Source organism: Aspergillus lucknowensis, assembly GCF_044049455.1.
Source record: "Aspergillus lucknowensis strain CBS 449.75 chromosome Unknown BJX67scaffold_50, whole genome shotgun sequence".
Classification (NCBI taxonomy): Eukaryota; Fungi; Ascomycota; class Eurotiomycetes; order Eurotiales; family Aspergillaceae; genus Aspergillus; species Aspergillus lucknowensis.
In genome coordinates, this window is record NW_027263594.1 from 31,077 (window position 1) to 44,056 (window position 12,980).

The following is a 12,980-nucleotide window of genomic DNA, read 5'->3' on the forward strand; positions in this document are numbered from 1 at the left end:
ATTAATACTCTCTGTGCTTTCATTATGACATTTCAAGACCTCTCTACCGCTAAGACTTAGCATGATGTAGAAGGCCACCTACCCGTACCCGTTACGGCTAAGACAAGTCCATCAGTAGCTAGCATTAGGAAAACACTTCCTATGTACGATCCCCACGCCGACCTCCTCATACTCCTGCCGCGTAATCCACATCTTCTGGAAGAATGAGAGGCTCGAGAGGATAGAGCCTCCAATCCAAACGTCGTATAGCCTTGTACTTGATGCTGGGATGTTGAAGTGCATTCCTGGATGTGCGAGCGCTGAGAGTTCCCGGGCAAGCCGGGTTGCGAACCCGGGGAGGAGTGTTGAGCCGCCGGTCTGATGCAGAAACAACGCATTAGTCGAGGGTGACTGCGTTTTCCCTTTGTATAGTTGAGGCATGCTTAGATGGGGAGAGAAGCGTACCAAGATGACATTATACGCCAGATCCCGCCGGATATCAATATCGCACTTCATTATCGCGTCAAAGACTACCTCCTGGATCCCCCCAATATCCCTGCCCACTAAGGAAGGGGTAAAAAGAGCCTCCGCCGCTTCAAACCGCTCTGTCCCCAGAACAATCTCCCGCCCATCAGGGAGTCTATACTTCCTCTCTACGCTCGCCGCGGTCCCTGAACAACCCAACGCAGTCTTACTCTCGCTCTCTCGCGCATAGTCCTCAGCAACATAGCACAGCTCCTCCTTCATCTCCCGTGCAATCTCCCACTCCGCTGTCGAACCGAGATACACCCCGCGCCGGGTAAGCAAATCCCGTAGGGACGCCGTAACATCGACGCCCGCGAGATCCACGCGCGCGATCGCACGCGGGACGGTATAGTTGTTCGTAACAGTGAAGGTGTGCAGCACGCCCTCGCCGCAGCTCACCGCGATGCCCGTATTTCGCCCCGCCGTGAGAATGGCGAGGTACCCTGGCACAGCGACGTGGAAGCCCGGCGTTTGGAGACCTTCGAGGAAGAACTCGGCCATGTGCTCGCGGTTTGTGCGCGGGTTGTGCGGGGGCTCGGTTATGAGGATTTGGTGCTCTTCTGGGTTTATGGTGAGAGCGTTGGTTGTGATATGCGTCCAGATTTCTTCCATGGCGGGCCGGTTTGTTACCACGCCGCGGGTGATGGGGTATTCTAGGGAGAGGATACCGCGTTTGGCTTGGGCGTCGGTGCCGATGTAGGAGTCATTGGTGTTCAGAATAGGGTGTATTGCGGATCTGTGTATTGCTTTAGTGTCTGTTTCCTTGGGAGAATATTGCTATATGGGATGGTATGGAGGTACCTGTTGTTGGGAGGTCGGCCGACAAGGTTGGCTGCACCAGTCAGTCTGTTCTCTCTACAATCCACGAGGTATACAAAAGAGAGAGGGAAAAAGGAGGGAGAGGAGCTCACGAAAAACTATCTTAGGTTCGTCATCCCCTCCGAAGCCAGCTTTGCAGCTAAAAGAGCTGGGAGACAAGACGTCAGCGCATGCATTTAGCTTCAGGGTCACAGGCCATGTCTCACCCATTATCAAGCACAATGGGCAAGCGCTCGTCTGTTCCCATCATGGGTGAGGACGATGAGCTGGATTGGATGCTCGAGGAGCAGCGAAATCATCGTTGTCGTTGGGAATATGTCCAGCCTTTTCAGATCGTTTCAGCCTAGCTCGTGTGTCGACAGGATTATGCGGGGCATTGGAGAGATACCATCCTGAGAATACGAAGAGCCTGGGCAGCTTACGGAGGGCTCGCTAATTTGAAAGTTGTTGAAGAGCGTCTGGGGCACTCGTTATCTTCCCAGTGCCTACAAGCTAAGCATCAAGTACCGCCCAAGAAACACTCCAAATAACACCTCCATTCTGAAGTAGATCATATCTAATGCTCACCATGCTTCGAAGCATGCCTGGTTACCATTATGTCTGCAGACGTAGAAGCCAGCATATCCCTCATCATCTTGATGTATCGCGCCAAGCATGATTCATAACTATCGTGACATCCAAATGCAAAACGCATTCAACATGCAATCCATTACTGCCCTAACCACGCAGCTCTCTAGCACGGCGCGAGAGCGGAGGGATCCTGCGGAGGATGGGGTCGTGCGGTGCTTCCTTGGCGACGGCCATGTACAGACCATCGAGCCGCTGGATGAGGATATCCATGATCTTGGGTGTGACCTCTCGGATGTCGGGATCCTGGCAGCAAATTAGCGACGCACCTTGAGGGAAGGAGTGGATAGCGTACCCTGGGGTTGACAGTTTGAAGGACAACTTCCAGCCATGACAGCCGCTCCTTGACATTCGTCTGCAAAGATGATGTGACTGCAACGCCAACAGACAATGCCACAATCGGGGAGAGTCCATTGAGATATGAAGGGTTCAAGCGTACAAAGAGGCTGTCAAATAGGAACGCCTGCTGCTCGGATTGGAGCCACTAGACTGATGTTAGAGTGAGTTCAAAACGGGGTAAAGTCTGCCGCAAACCTTGACGGATCCTTCCTCATATCTGCCCTGGCTCATCAGCTCTGTAACTTCGGCGATCTCCAGCTCCTCCTGGCTTCTGGTATCCGCGAGAGGAACGGGCGATGCTGGAGCGGCTGACTGCTTGTGAGTATGTCTCGCTTCTTGTCCCTGGAAAGAGGCCAAGGCTTGATTGAGACGGAGGACTTCAGTCTGGAACCCAGCCTGGGCCGCGGCCATCGTAGAAACCGTGTCCGACAACCCACGAACAAGAGTGGTGAGCTGATCGATCTTGGCAACGTCACTCTGGCGCTGGGTCTCGTACTCTTTCATCTGTGCCTGCACATGCCTTTCAACGTCGTTTCCGACCTTCTCCGCAGCCCGCAGTGAGATGTTTTTAAGGGAAGATGTGATGGTATCATGCAAGGCCTTGATCTGGCCCTCCACCTTCTGACCCACAGCATCCGACACAACTTTCGTCACGTCAGGCTGCTGCAAAGCGCGATTAACTGCTTCAGGCAGAGATTGGCGCAGTTCACGAGAGATGATGGCCCCAGACTGTTGAGAGAGCACCGCGTTCAGTTGCTTGCTAACCGCAGCGGAAGTAATATCAGTCAGTGCCGGGACAACCTCAGACTGGATGCTCTGACTGACGACGCGAGCAAGGTTCTTCTCCACATTGTCGGAGAGTGTGCTCGAGACTAGTCGCAAGACCTGTTCCTGCTTGGCAGCGGACGCGGCATCCCAGCTGCGTCGCTCTTCGTCAAAACGAGTGTACAGACCTTCCAACTCGCGGCCGAGGCTCTTGTTGAATTCAGACGTGACTCCGTTCTGCAAAGTCTCAATGTGTTTGTTCCAAGTCTCAGAAGAGTCGCCGATGCTCGCCTCTGCTACTGTGAGTTTAGGGGTGACCTTCGGAGCTTCACCATTCAATTGACCCGCGATTGGTTGCACGTTGGGTGCATTTGTCGGGGATTCCTTCACCTTCGTAGCCTCACCGGCTGCAGCCCCCTTCTTTTTCTTTTTCTTTTCTTTCTCGGGCTTTTCAGGCTTCTCAGAAACTCCGACCGATGAAGCCGCCTCGATTGGCTCGTCCTGCTTCTTCTTAGTGGCAGCCTTTGTCGGCGATGGCACAGGTAGGATGCTCGGTGCAGCACCCGCGCCGCTCTCGGGAGAAGGCTCCGGCGTAGGCTTCACAAACTCTTTAGGTATCACCTTTGTGGAAGTGGATATAGAATCGCCGTTGACGGAAGGCTCGTCAAACGCATACGTCGGGAAGGCCTGAAGATCAGCAATCTCAATGAAACCCTCCTCTAAAGCGTTGACAGGGCGAGTAATCTTGTTATCTTGGCCCCATCCAAGGTCCTCTTTCTTGATATTCAGACACGTCACGCCACGCGAATGCATAACGTAAAGCTCAAAGAGCCCGCTTTCCTCCCCAGCTGCCTTCGTAATCGGAAGAAGATCCAGGCTTCGAAGCTGACCTTTTGACGCAAAGGAGATCTCACGAATTCCACTCAGGCATGCGGTTGACTCTGGCTTTGGAAGGCTAGCGTCCTTCTCCGCAGCCCGTTTAATAAACGATGCCTGCGACATCGGCTGGAGGTTGTACTTGGGGGCAGACAAATGCACAAAGTAAATGGAGTTTCTCGTGGGGTGCCCCACGACAAGTATTCCAGAAGAGGCGTGATATGCGACGCTGCAGATGGCGTCTGATTCGTTTTCATGGGGGAACTTGAGCTCCTGCACAGCCTTGCCAAGCCCAATATCCCAGAGCTGCAAGGTGTGATTCTGCTTAAGCCCAACCAAGACATAACGGAGCGCCATGGACTTGACATAAGGCCGCAACTTATCTAGGAAGAGGACAGATGTGGGCCATGACTTCTCAGTAGGAGAGCCAGTGACGAAAGTGTTCAAAGGAACACGGATTTCAGCAGAGCTGAGCCCGGAAACTGCATTGTTGACAGTCTCCCGAATGTCCCAGAAGCGGAGTCGGCCAGTCTTGTCAAGAGAAGCGATGACGGTATCATCGTCGCTGAACACGAAATCCTTCCCGGCTTTTCCAGTAGAAATCTTCAAGGCACGTTCTTTAAAGAATTTTTCGGTGTTAACAATCCGACTATTGCCAGACACACCGTACGCAGAATTTGTGGCAGCCTGCGGAGAAATCACGTAGATGTTCTTGCCGCGGCCGATTGCGAAAAATCCAGGGTGACGAGAGCTCCGTTTGGCCCGCGTTTTCAGCTGGCCGCCAGATGTGTTCTCATCAGACGCGGGGAAGGGTGGAAAGGTAAGGGACTCGCTCTCCAAAGCGTCCTGCTCAAAAAGATCTCTGTCGCCTCGCGAGATCAGGGCCCAGTAGACGGCACCGCTAACGCCAATACCGAGAACGGCCTGCTCGTCCGACGAACCGCCCGTCGACTGCGACGTGCACACGGCAACGCTGAATACACGGTCACGAGTGGAGCGGAAGACCTGTTTGTCGCTCCCATCGTCTTGGCGGATAATTCTCATACCACCGTTTTTGGCGAGAGCGTAAACAATGTAGTCCGAAGTGGCCGAAGTCAAAGATCGGTCGAGCTGATCAAACTCCTTCTTCAAGCGAGCAATATCCATGATCCCATCATCGCGCAAAGTCGGAAGCTTTCCAGCATTAGGCTTGACAACGATGGATATGAATGGCTTCAAGGGAAAATTGTGCACAGCGACGACGCGTCCTTCATCCTTTTCAGCGCTATCTTCAGCACTTTCCCAACTGTCTGCCAATGGCTCGCCACTGTCATTTGAAGTCTCTTTCACTTCGGCAGAGGAAGCAACTTCCTCCATGGCTCCTTTCAAAACCTGGCTCTTCCCATTGGTATCCTGAACAGTGGTAGTAGTGGGAAAAGGAGTAGCTTTGACGCTATCCTCCTGACCAGCTGGTGTAGGCGAACTGTCCTGCAGGGTTGACTTATCGGAAGATTTGTCGGTATCGCGAGTAATCTGCTGAACGAATCTACCAATCACATTGGACACGGCCTCTTGTTGCTCCTTGGCCAGAGGGGGTGATTTAGCGCGTTCAGTTTGGGCAACGGCCGAAGCAGGCAGAGGTCCTGCTGTGGTGGCCACGTTTACCTCGACAGCCGGGCTTTCGTCGCGAGATTTAGGTTGAGGAGTCCTACTGCGAGACGCAGCCGCAAGTAGCTCGAAGGGATCCGCGTGGCGAAAGAAAGGCTCGGCACCTGATGAGGATGGCTTATCTGGGTTTCCAGAGGCCAGCTCGGCGGTTTCCACGGCACCTTGAGTGGATGGGGCCACACTGCTGGTCAATTCAGGCTCAAAGGAGTTTCTCTGAGGTGAAATAGTGGGCGGAGACTGTACCACAGTGTGGGATGGTTCGGGTCCGCGGTTAAGCAACCGAAGTAGCATGTCTTGCGGCTTCTCGGCGCTTGGTGCGGCAGAAGATCCTTCCGCAGAGGGTTGGGTTGCTGCATGTGGCGCGGCGGCATGTCCTTGGGTAGTAGGCGCCTGGCCCTGCTTACCAAAGAGCGTGGCTACCAGGTCGGATGCTGAGATGTTCCTATTATGGGACTTCGAAGTGTCTTCCGCGCCATTTCCCGAAGGGTGAGTGTGGACGGGTTGTTCTGCAGCCGCAGGAGGCGTACTCTGCTGTGAAGAAGCGGCCTGAGGTTGATTGAACTTCAGAAGGTTCAACAAATTGGCCGAGCGATCAGGATTCTGCGGCTGGGGTTGGTGATGCGCAGGATGCCCTTCGCCTGGCGTGACGACGTTGGGGCTGAGAACGTCCGAGCCGTTACGGGGAGGGGTGTTGACGGGGGACGGGCTGTGCATGGCTGACGAGACCGAAGGGTGTCGGTACGTCTGCTGATGCAGATGGGCGTGAGTGTAGCCCTGTCCTTCATAGGGCGGCTGCTGAGGCCGGTATCCATGCTGGTAATGCTGATGATACTGAGCCATGCCGGGGTCCTGAGTAGGAGTGCTCGATGGCGACGGACGAGGCCTTATACTCGCCAGTAGGGCCTGGATATCGTTTGGGGTGGACATTTCTGTCGCTCGCCGTTGTGTAAGGCGACCTCCAAGTGCGAATCCGAGCTCAGTGTCCTCTTGGGAGCTCTCTTTCGAGAGACCGTGCAGAGCGGCGGGGAAAAGGGAACGACCAGACGTAATCGAGGAATTCAAGAACGCAAAAAGAAGCAAAGAAAAGCGGATTGCGAGAAAAAAAAAGATTAGTGTACAGGGACGAAGGAGGAAGAGTAGAAGGAGAAGCAAAGGAAGAGAAGAGAAGAAGTCTGAGAGAGGACACTGGGGAGAGCCGAAGTTTCGTCGTTGTGTGGCTGGAGCTGCCGCTGACAGTACGATACGGATGCTGATTTGTATTTTACGCAGGCGCCAACCTCAGCCCAAAACTGAACAAGAGAGGAAGAGACGATATCCACGTCAAGATCGAGAGAAGACCGTCCCCTCTTCTCCTCAACAATGGACTGTTGAGTTGGGATAACTTCACCGCACCGCTTACATTCCTGTTACATTAACCTGTTGTGGGACAGCATCAATTCCACCTCCTTTTCGCCTCCGCCCTAGTCCTTTCATCATTCCGCCTGGACATTTTTTCCCTCTCCATCCCAGCAGCGAGCTGTCTGCTGTTACGTCGTCAAGGACTCACGCCTTCACCATGTTCTGCCTCAGGAGGTAAGTGATCAGACATACATACTGCATGCCAATACGAAACTATCCTCGCCGCAAAGCACAAGAAAGCTGAGCTAACCCACACCAGCTGGCTCCCTCTCCTCTTCATTCCAACCAACGCATCCCCGCTCTTCCTCATCTCCTTCGTCACCCTCACCTACCTCCTCCACCGACCCTGCATCTACTGCTCTGCGCTCCTCGTCATCCTCTTCGCCTCAACCTGCACCTGGTCCGATCGATGCTTCTTCAACCTGCGCGCTGACTGGTTCGCACCCCGCTACTCACCCTACGATGCAGCTGCGCCAAACAGCAGTCTTACATGCCCGCACAACGCCTCCTCCGCTTCAATACTTGGCCCAGAAAACGAGTCGTTAGCAGGCTACGTCTTTGAGACGGTCAACAACACCGCGAAAGCGCTGGCTGGTGCCGTGGTCGATGAAACACAACGGCGGCTCTTTGCAGACGAGAACTCATGTCCTTCGGCTTCGGCTTCTGGCGCGAGCACAACAGCGGCGGATGAATTGACGGGCTTTGGACTGGAATGGCTGAGGAGCTTAGTTGGACGGAGGGAATGGACTCTTCCATGTGTTGATGTGAAGGTCCGAGTATGATATCGGTTTTACTTTCAGGATATCGACTCCGGTGGCCAAACATCATTACGGGGGTTCATTCATGATGAGTATGCAAATAATGTTTCTACATTTTCTTGTTTTCTCCTTTTGCATATGGCGTCAATAAGGATACCGCTTGTTTGATTGGCGATATTTATTCCTTCATTTTCTACGCATCTTTCCGCCTCCTGTCGGGGCCGCTTTTGGCAAGCCTGATGTTAACCGCCGAGGATGGCTTGGGTATGAGTATATATCCTCCCATGCGCCTTACGTTCCTCTCTCATGATGTGTTCTTATCACCACACACCTATGCGGCCTACTTTGACCCTAGTGTACTGCCACCACGAACTTGCACTTGGTCCTTGGCTTTAAATTCTGATGGCAAAGATTGCAAAGGACAATGTATTCGAAATCCTGGATCAATTTGTTAAAACGAATGGAAAGGCTCAATTGCTGAGTTGAATACAAGAAGTGGGCGCTCTTACTACACTAGTGAGCATGGAAAACTATATACCAACCCTACGAGCACCGAGCAACCGACCACGCCATAGAGTGATCACTTAGGGTACATTAACTATGTTACTAAATCCTACATACATCGCGAATAGGTATCTAACGGGGACGTAAAAAGATACAAAAATAGATATCGCTGCCTTAACCCGGCGAAAATGGACGGCACCACTGGCACATCTGGTCTCAGAATTTCCATCCTTAGAGCCGCGTGTGGCCGCCGCATATTTACGGTCCGGGTAAAGCATAGTTCAAAATGGCAGAGATGTCGTAGGCACATTGGCACATGGCACGTCCAAGACAATCGTGGGAACATAAACGGGTTCGAAGCGGGAATGCCAGTAGGTGTAGATGTCGCGTTGAGTTCCGTTCGTCATTCAAGAGGAAGGTGTGGGAGTTGAGGTTGGACGCCGAAGGATCGTGGGGTTGCGACAACGACAAGTCGCAGCTGGCGGAGGTTTGAGAGGAAGGCGAGAGAAAGACACTCTCTTATGTGAGATAGACGGTATGGTGCTTTTCGTCTCTGGTGGGTTTCGCCGCAATGCCGAGCAAAATCAATTAATTGTAACCTGGCATAGGTTGCGACATCGGCATGGGCCAGTCGTCTTCTGTGATACTGCTCCAAAAAATCCACAGCATGACAACGGAGATTACCGTGAAAAGGGTCTCGAATAAGGCGCCGTTGATCTTTCCGTCCGTCGCGTTGCACAGATGAACGCTGACGACATAGTTGAAAACTTGGCCGATGGCAAATAGAATAGCCGCAGCGCCGAGATACACTGTCCTAAGTTAGATGCATGGATTACACCAATCAACATTGCAATTCTGAATGGGGGAAGACATACGCATTGGCCGTAATTCTCCGAGAACGCGAATCACAAGGTAGGTTTCCAGAAGGAAGAACGCAACAAGACAGAGGAGTGGGAAGAGCTGGTATAGGACATAGAGGGCAATATTCCGATACTCGTTTGATGGGTTGGTCGCAAACTCGCCCGTCCAGTCAAAACCGGTGTCCAAGGCAATGTATCCAGTACCGACGAAAATAGCTGCGGCCGACACAAGAAAGAGGCCTATTGAAGCAGGAGTTCCATCATCCAGTAACTGGAAACCAACCATCGCGTTCAAGAAAAGGACCCAGGAAACTGCGGCAATCGCAGCGACGTGAACAGCCGAAAATCCCTGCCAAACATATTAGATTCGCTCGTCAGGTGCATTGGACAAGCCATACCTTTCGAACATCATCCCTAAGGGGGATACCACCTACGGAGAATATTTCGCAAATCTCAATGATAATGAAACCAAGCAGGAATAGCTGCATTTCCCTAGAGACAACCGTGAGCCCAAGTCGCATTCTCCGGGTAATCTGTCAATTCCGCATACCTTCGCCCTACAGCCGCTTGTTTCCGTTCCGATCGCCATATCAGGAGCAACGATGCTAAAATACCGATGAACGCGAGCAAAATAGAACCTGGCCAGTATGAGTAAACGTGGGTTCTCTGCCCACGAGATGACGGATCATACCGAGATTAGCGAGGTTTCGACCGCCGCTGAGTTCGAGGCCGACAAGCGGACACCCGCCGAAGATACCATTAGGGGGCTGATTTTTGGGAACAAAAAGCTTTGAAGGTGAGAATCAGCAACACGGTACCTAGGAGACGATATGTGTTGCGCGATACTGAGGAAACTAGGTAGATAAAAACGGGGCGGCATACATTGCAGACTGGCAGCGTGGAATCGCGACAGAAGTCCTTTGACGATGGAAAATGCGGTCAGTTTGTCTTCGAGAAGCGGTAGATGCCAGCAGCGTCGCTAACTCACGTCGAAGTTTCCAAACCGTGTCGAGCCCATGACTTGCGAGGCCGGGTCAAACTATCACCATGCGAGGAAAGAAAGAGACGGCGAGCGTGGAGCGATGGATGGAGATCGAAATCGGGGTCGATTTCGTCTGGTGGATCCACGCTCAAAACCAGCCGCGATCGCGCCGCAGTCGATCTGCGATGCGGGACGAGGAGGCTGTTGTTGATTATTTTGCTGGAGGTTGGCAGCAGGCAATTATTATTAGCAAGAATGGACTTCCGAAGGTGCGAAACAAACGTTGCAGAAAGAAGGACGATGGACACGCCGAATCTGATGCAACGGGTTGCAGCAGGGGTTGGCTCTGAAACTGATCGTGACGGAGCAGCGAAAAAGGAGTCACTGTCTTGGAAAGACGCCGACAATCTCACAAACTGGCGAACGAGGGTCTCGACTGAGATCGATATGGGTATATTAACGCCCGTTGCGGAAAAGACGGACCGTGACGGACGGAGAGAAACAGGGTAGAAGGAAGGAGGAAAGGCAGAGAGTCGTTGATGATGTTCGCTCCCCAAGCGTCCACGGCCAGGATTCAGGACGGTGAGCCGAGACTGGGAACCGGCTGGGATTGGACTGGGATTGGAAGAGGGAGAAACATGAGATGGCGCAGCAATTAACCAAACAAGTTCCTCCAGCCAACAACCGAATCACAATTCAAAATGACGACGAACCCTGCAGAACGCAGGGAATCTGAGGCTATTCCAATCGACTCTTGAGTTCCTCTCATCAATCCCTTCCCAGCCATCAATAATTCTTGGGGTCTTGATCGAGGATACGGTCAATCATTCACCCCTTTTATCTCCTCCGGTTGTGCCTTGGTCCCTGGCTCGTCTTCACCCATGGACCCGATCGACCCCTGGGCCCGCCCGGGGAGGAGGGGGGGGGGTTTCTATTCTGGGCTGCTGGTGCCTGGGGCAAGGTTGCAGATATCACCACATTTCCCATTTATTTCCCATCTGCAAGCAAGAGCAACAAACCTTGAAAAATCTTGAAAAATGTTTAAAAACACAGAATAGTCTGTCGCAGAAATAGCCAACATAGTCCGATCAACACTTTCAGAGACAATATCGGCAACTTCTGCTCTCCCCCTCACCGTGTGTCGCGAAGCAATTGTCCACCAGGCAACGTGACACCAGCCCAGCCACAACACCCCATCCCTGAGTGAAATGCAGATTTTGTGCCACTTCACGTATGAGATATCGGTCGCCTGCAGGTCTTTGGTGGTACCGCAATTTGCTCTGCCCCTTGCGTCTTCTCCGGATCATCGTTGATCGACACCATGGAATGGAGTGTTTGCCTTACATTGAGATCTATGGTTTCTTCGAGCAACTGGAGTTAAGAAGACTGACTTTGCAAGGAGGAGGCGTTTTTGAAACTCTAAGTTTCAAAAGTCCTACCCTCCTGTCTTTCCATATCGCTGGGACAACATCATGAAGGCTTGTGCGAGCTGTACTCGAAGTAGTCTACTCTCGTCTTGGATGTCGCATGCTAAATGACCCTCTCCAAGCGCTTGCATTGACCATTATTCGATGAGTACGGAGGCCGTCCGGGCCACTGTTATGAAGACGAAGACCCACCGCGGAGAGAAGATAAGCTCCGTCAAGCCCCATGGATATTCGTCGTCTTCCTTTACGTGGACCGCCGATCGCACCGTCCCGGCAATGGAATGTTGAATAATAGTATACAACCACTCTTGCCGCATTTCTCGCGGATGTTCTCTTCAGAGGCAAACGGATTCGGGCGACGAAGTGCGTTGAAATTCATCGGCATACCAATGGATACCCGCCCCGGCAAAGCTTTTTATCATCTCGATTACCTGCATAGTCTTCGAATCCGAATGCCCTCTCATAGAACAAACGCACACAGGCATGGCCCATGGTGATCAACAGTCAGATTCGTATGGCCTATCCTCTCATGGCTCATGTGAACGAGGATATGAGACATGGCACATGGCCGCCATACTTTCCTCATATCTCACGCCCATCCCGCCTCAACATCGATGCTCCAGAATCCCGCTCCGAATGTCCGTTATCCGGCCCCGAACAATGCAAGTTTTTCAATGCTTCTTCTCGCAGCTGGTTGCTTCCCGACCTGCTACGTTTCCGCTGGTCGCCGCCCTTTATTAGACAATACCGGACGACTGAGCCCTGGGTCTGGGGCAATGTCAGAAAGGCGCAACTAAGCATGCCAAGTTTCTCTTGGTATTTGTCGAAGATAATATGTGCTTCTGGCGCTCTGAATGGCTCGCTCGTTTGTTCGATCGCCATCAGGATCAATTCCAACATGCGATCAGCTCCTGAGCGCCTCGAAAGCATCAAACCCGTTGGGGACTGAAATGAGACTGCCTCATGCATTGAAGCCGGCGTATAGCAATATATAGACTTTGAGTCTACCTATAAAATGGTCCTGGCGGGCACGTCTCTTTGAAAATGGAAGTCATAGAATACAATATTACTCGATTGGAGACCGTTCCTAATTGTATCCAAATCGATCCCCCGACCCCGAAGAAAGAGCGTTCTCTCTAACCTGTGGCCAGCAATATCCAATTTCCTTCCGACTTCGCGCCATATCGGGCACCTTCTGAGGTGAGGGTGCAATGAGAGGTGATTGCGGACAACTCACTTTACTCTCAACCTGAGTCTCCAGGCAACCGATCTCAACGCGAGGCATTCCAACTTTACCAGGTCTCTTCCACATTCTCCCCTGCCAATGCATCAAGGCATATCTGCCCAGGTGTCGTCGGTCATATCCCGTCTCCCATCCGCCGTCCTCCTCTCTCCTACTACGTTCATCCTCCAATATTCTTTCTCTACTCTCCACCTGTGTCACCTCTTTACCCCCCTCCCAGATCATCTGTAG

At 52.5% G+C, this 12,980-nt stretch overlaps 5 protein-coding genes across 5 annotated transcripts; 2 read left to right on the forward strand and 3 right to left on the reverse strand.

Moving 5' to 3' along the window:
* Position 1: 1 nt before the first annotated feature.
* BJX67DRAFT_252600 (actin-3, muscle-specific) lies at positions 2 to 1,748 on the reverse strand. The gene is made up of 5 exons (XM_071026256.1): positions 1,530 to 1,748; positions 1,416 to 1,471; positions 1,306 to 1,336; positions 445 to 1,240; positions 2 to 357 (listed from the first exon to the last, which is right to left on the reverse strand). The coding sequence occupies exons 1-5, from the start codon at positions 1,571 to 1,573 to the stop codon at positions 112 to 114; spliced, it is 1,173 nt and encodes a 390-aa protein (XP_070882520.1). The 5' UTR covers positions 1,574 to 1,748; the 3' UTR covers positions 2 to 111.
* A 292-nt stretch (positions 1,749 to 2,040) lies between these two features.
* Positions 2,041 to 6,504, reverse strand: BJX67DRAFT_374453 (uncharacterized protein; the record flags this gene model as incomplete). The annotated part of the gene is made up of 3 exons (XM_071031552.1): positions 2,041 to 2,196; positions 2,246 to 2,434; positions 2,485 to 6,504. The coding sequence occupies 3 exons, from the start codon at positions 6,502 to 6,504 to the stop codon at positions 2,041 to 2,043; spliced, it is 4,365 nt and encodes a 1,454-aa protein (XP_070882521.1).
* Positions 6,505 to 6,884: 380 nt separating this feature from the next.
* BJX67DRAFT_252804 (uncharacterized protein) lies at positions 6,885 to 8,052 on the forward strand. Its single transcript, XM_071026262.1, has 3 exons — positions 6,885 to 6,948; positions 7,008 to 7,149; positions 7,235 to 8,052. The coding sequence occupies exons 2-3, from the start codon at positions 7,133 to 7,135 to the stop codon at positions 7,755 to 7,757; spliced, it is 540 nt and encodes a 179-aa protein (XP_070882522.1). The 5' UTR covers positions 6,885 to 6,948; positions 7,008 to 7,132; the 3' UTR covers positions 7,758 to 8,052.
* Positions 8,053 to 8,704: 652 nt separating this feature from the next.
* Positions 8,705 to 10,224, reverse strand: BJX67DRAFT_252673 (chitin synthase export chaperone). The gene is made up of 7 exons (XM_071026259.1): positions 10,086 to 10,224; positions 9,980 to 10,015; positions 9,789 to 9,885; positions 9,648 to 9,735; positions 9,496 to 9,589; positions 9,113 to 9,446; positions 8,705 to 9,046 (listed from the first exon to the last, which is right to left on the reverse strand). Exons 1-7 carry the CDS (start codon positions 10,113 to 10,115, stop codon positions 8,826 to 8,828), a joined length of 900 nt encoding a protein of 299 aa, XP_070882523.1. The 5' UTR covers positions 10,116 to 10,224; the 3' UTR covers positions 8,705 to 8,825.
* Positions 10,225 to 11,691: 1,467 nt separating this feature from the next.
* BJX67DRAFT_252741 (uncharacterized protein) lies at positions 11,692 to 12,527 on the forward strand. Its single transcript, XM_071026260.1, has one exon. It carries the CDS (start codon positions 11,997 to 11,999, stop codon positions 12,453 to 12,455), a length of 459 nt encoding a protein of 152 aa, XP_070882524.1. The 5' UTR covers positions 11,692 to 11,996; the 3' UTR covers positions 12,456 to 12,527.
* The last annotated feature ends 453 nt before the right edge of the window (positions 12,528 to 12,980 follow it).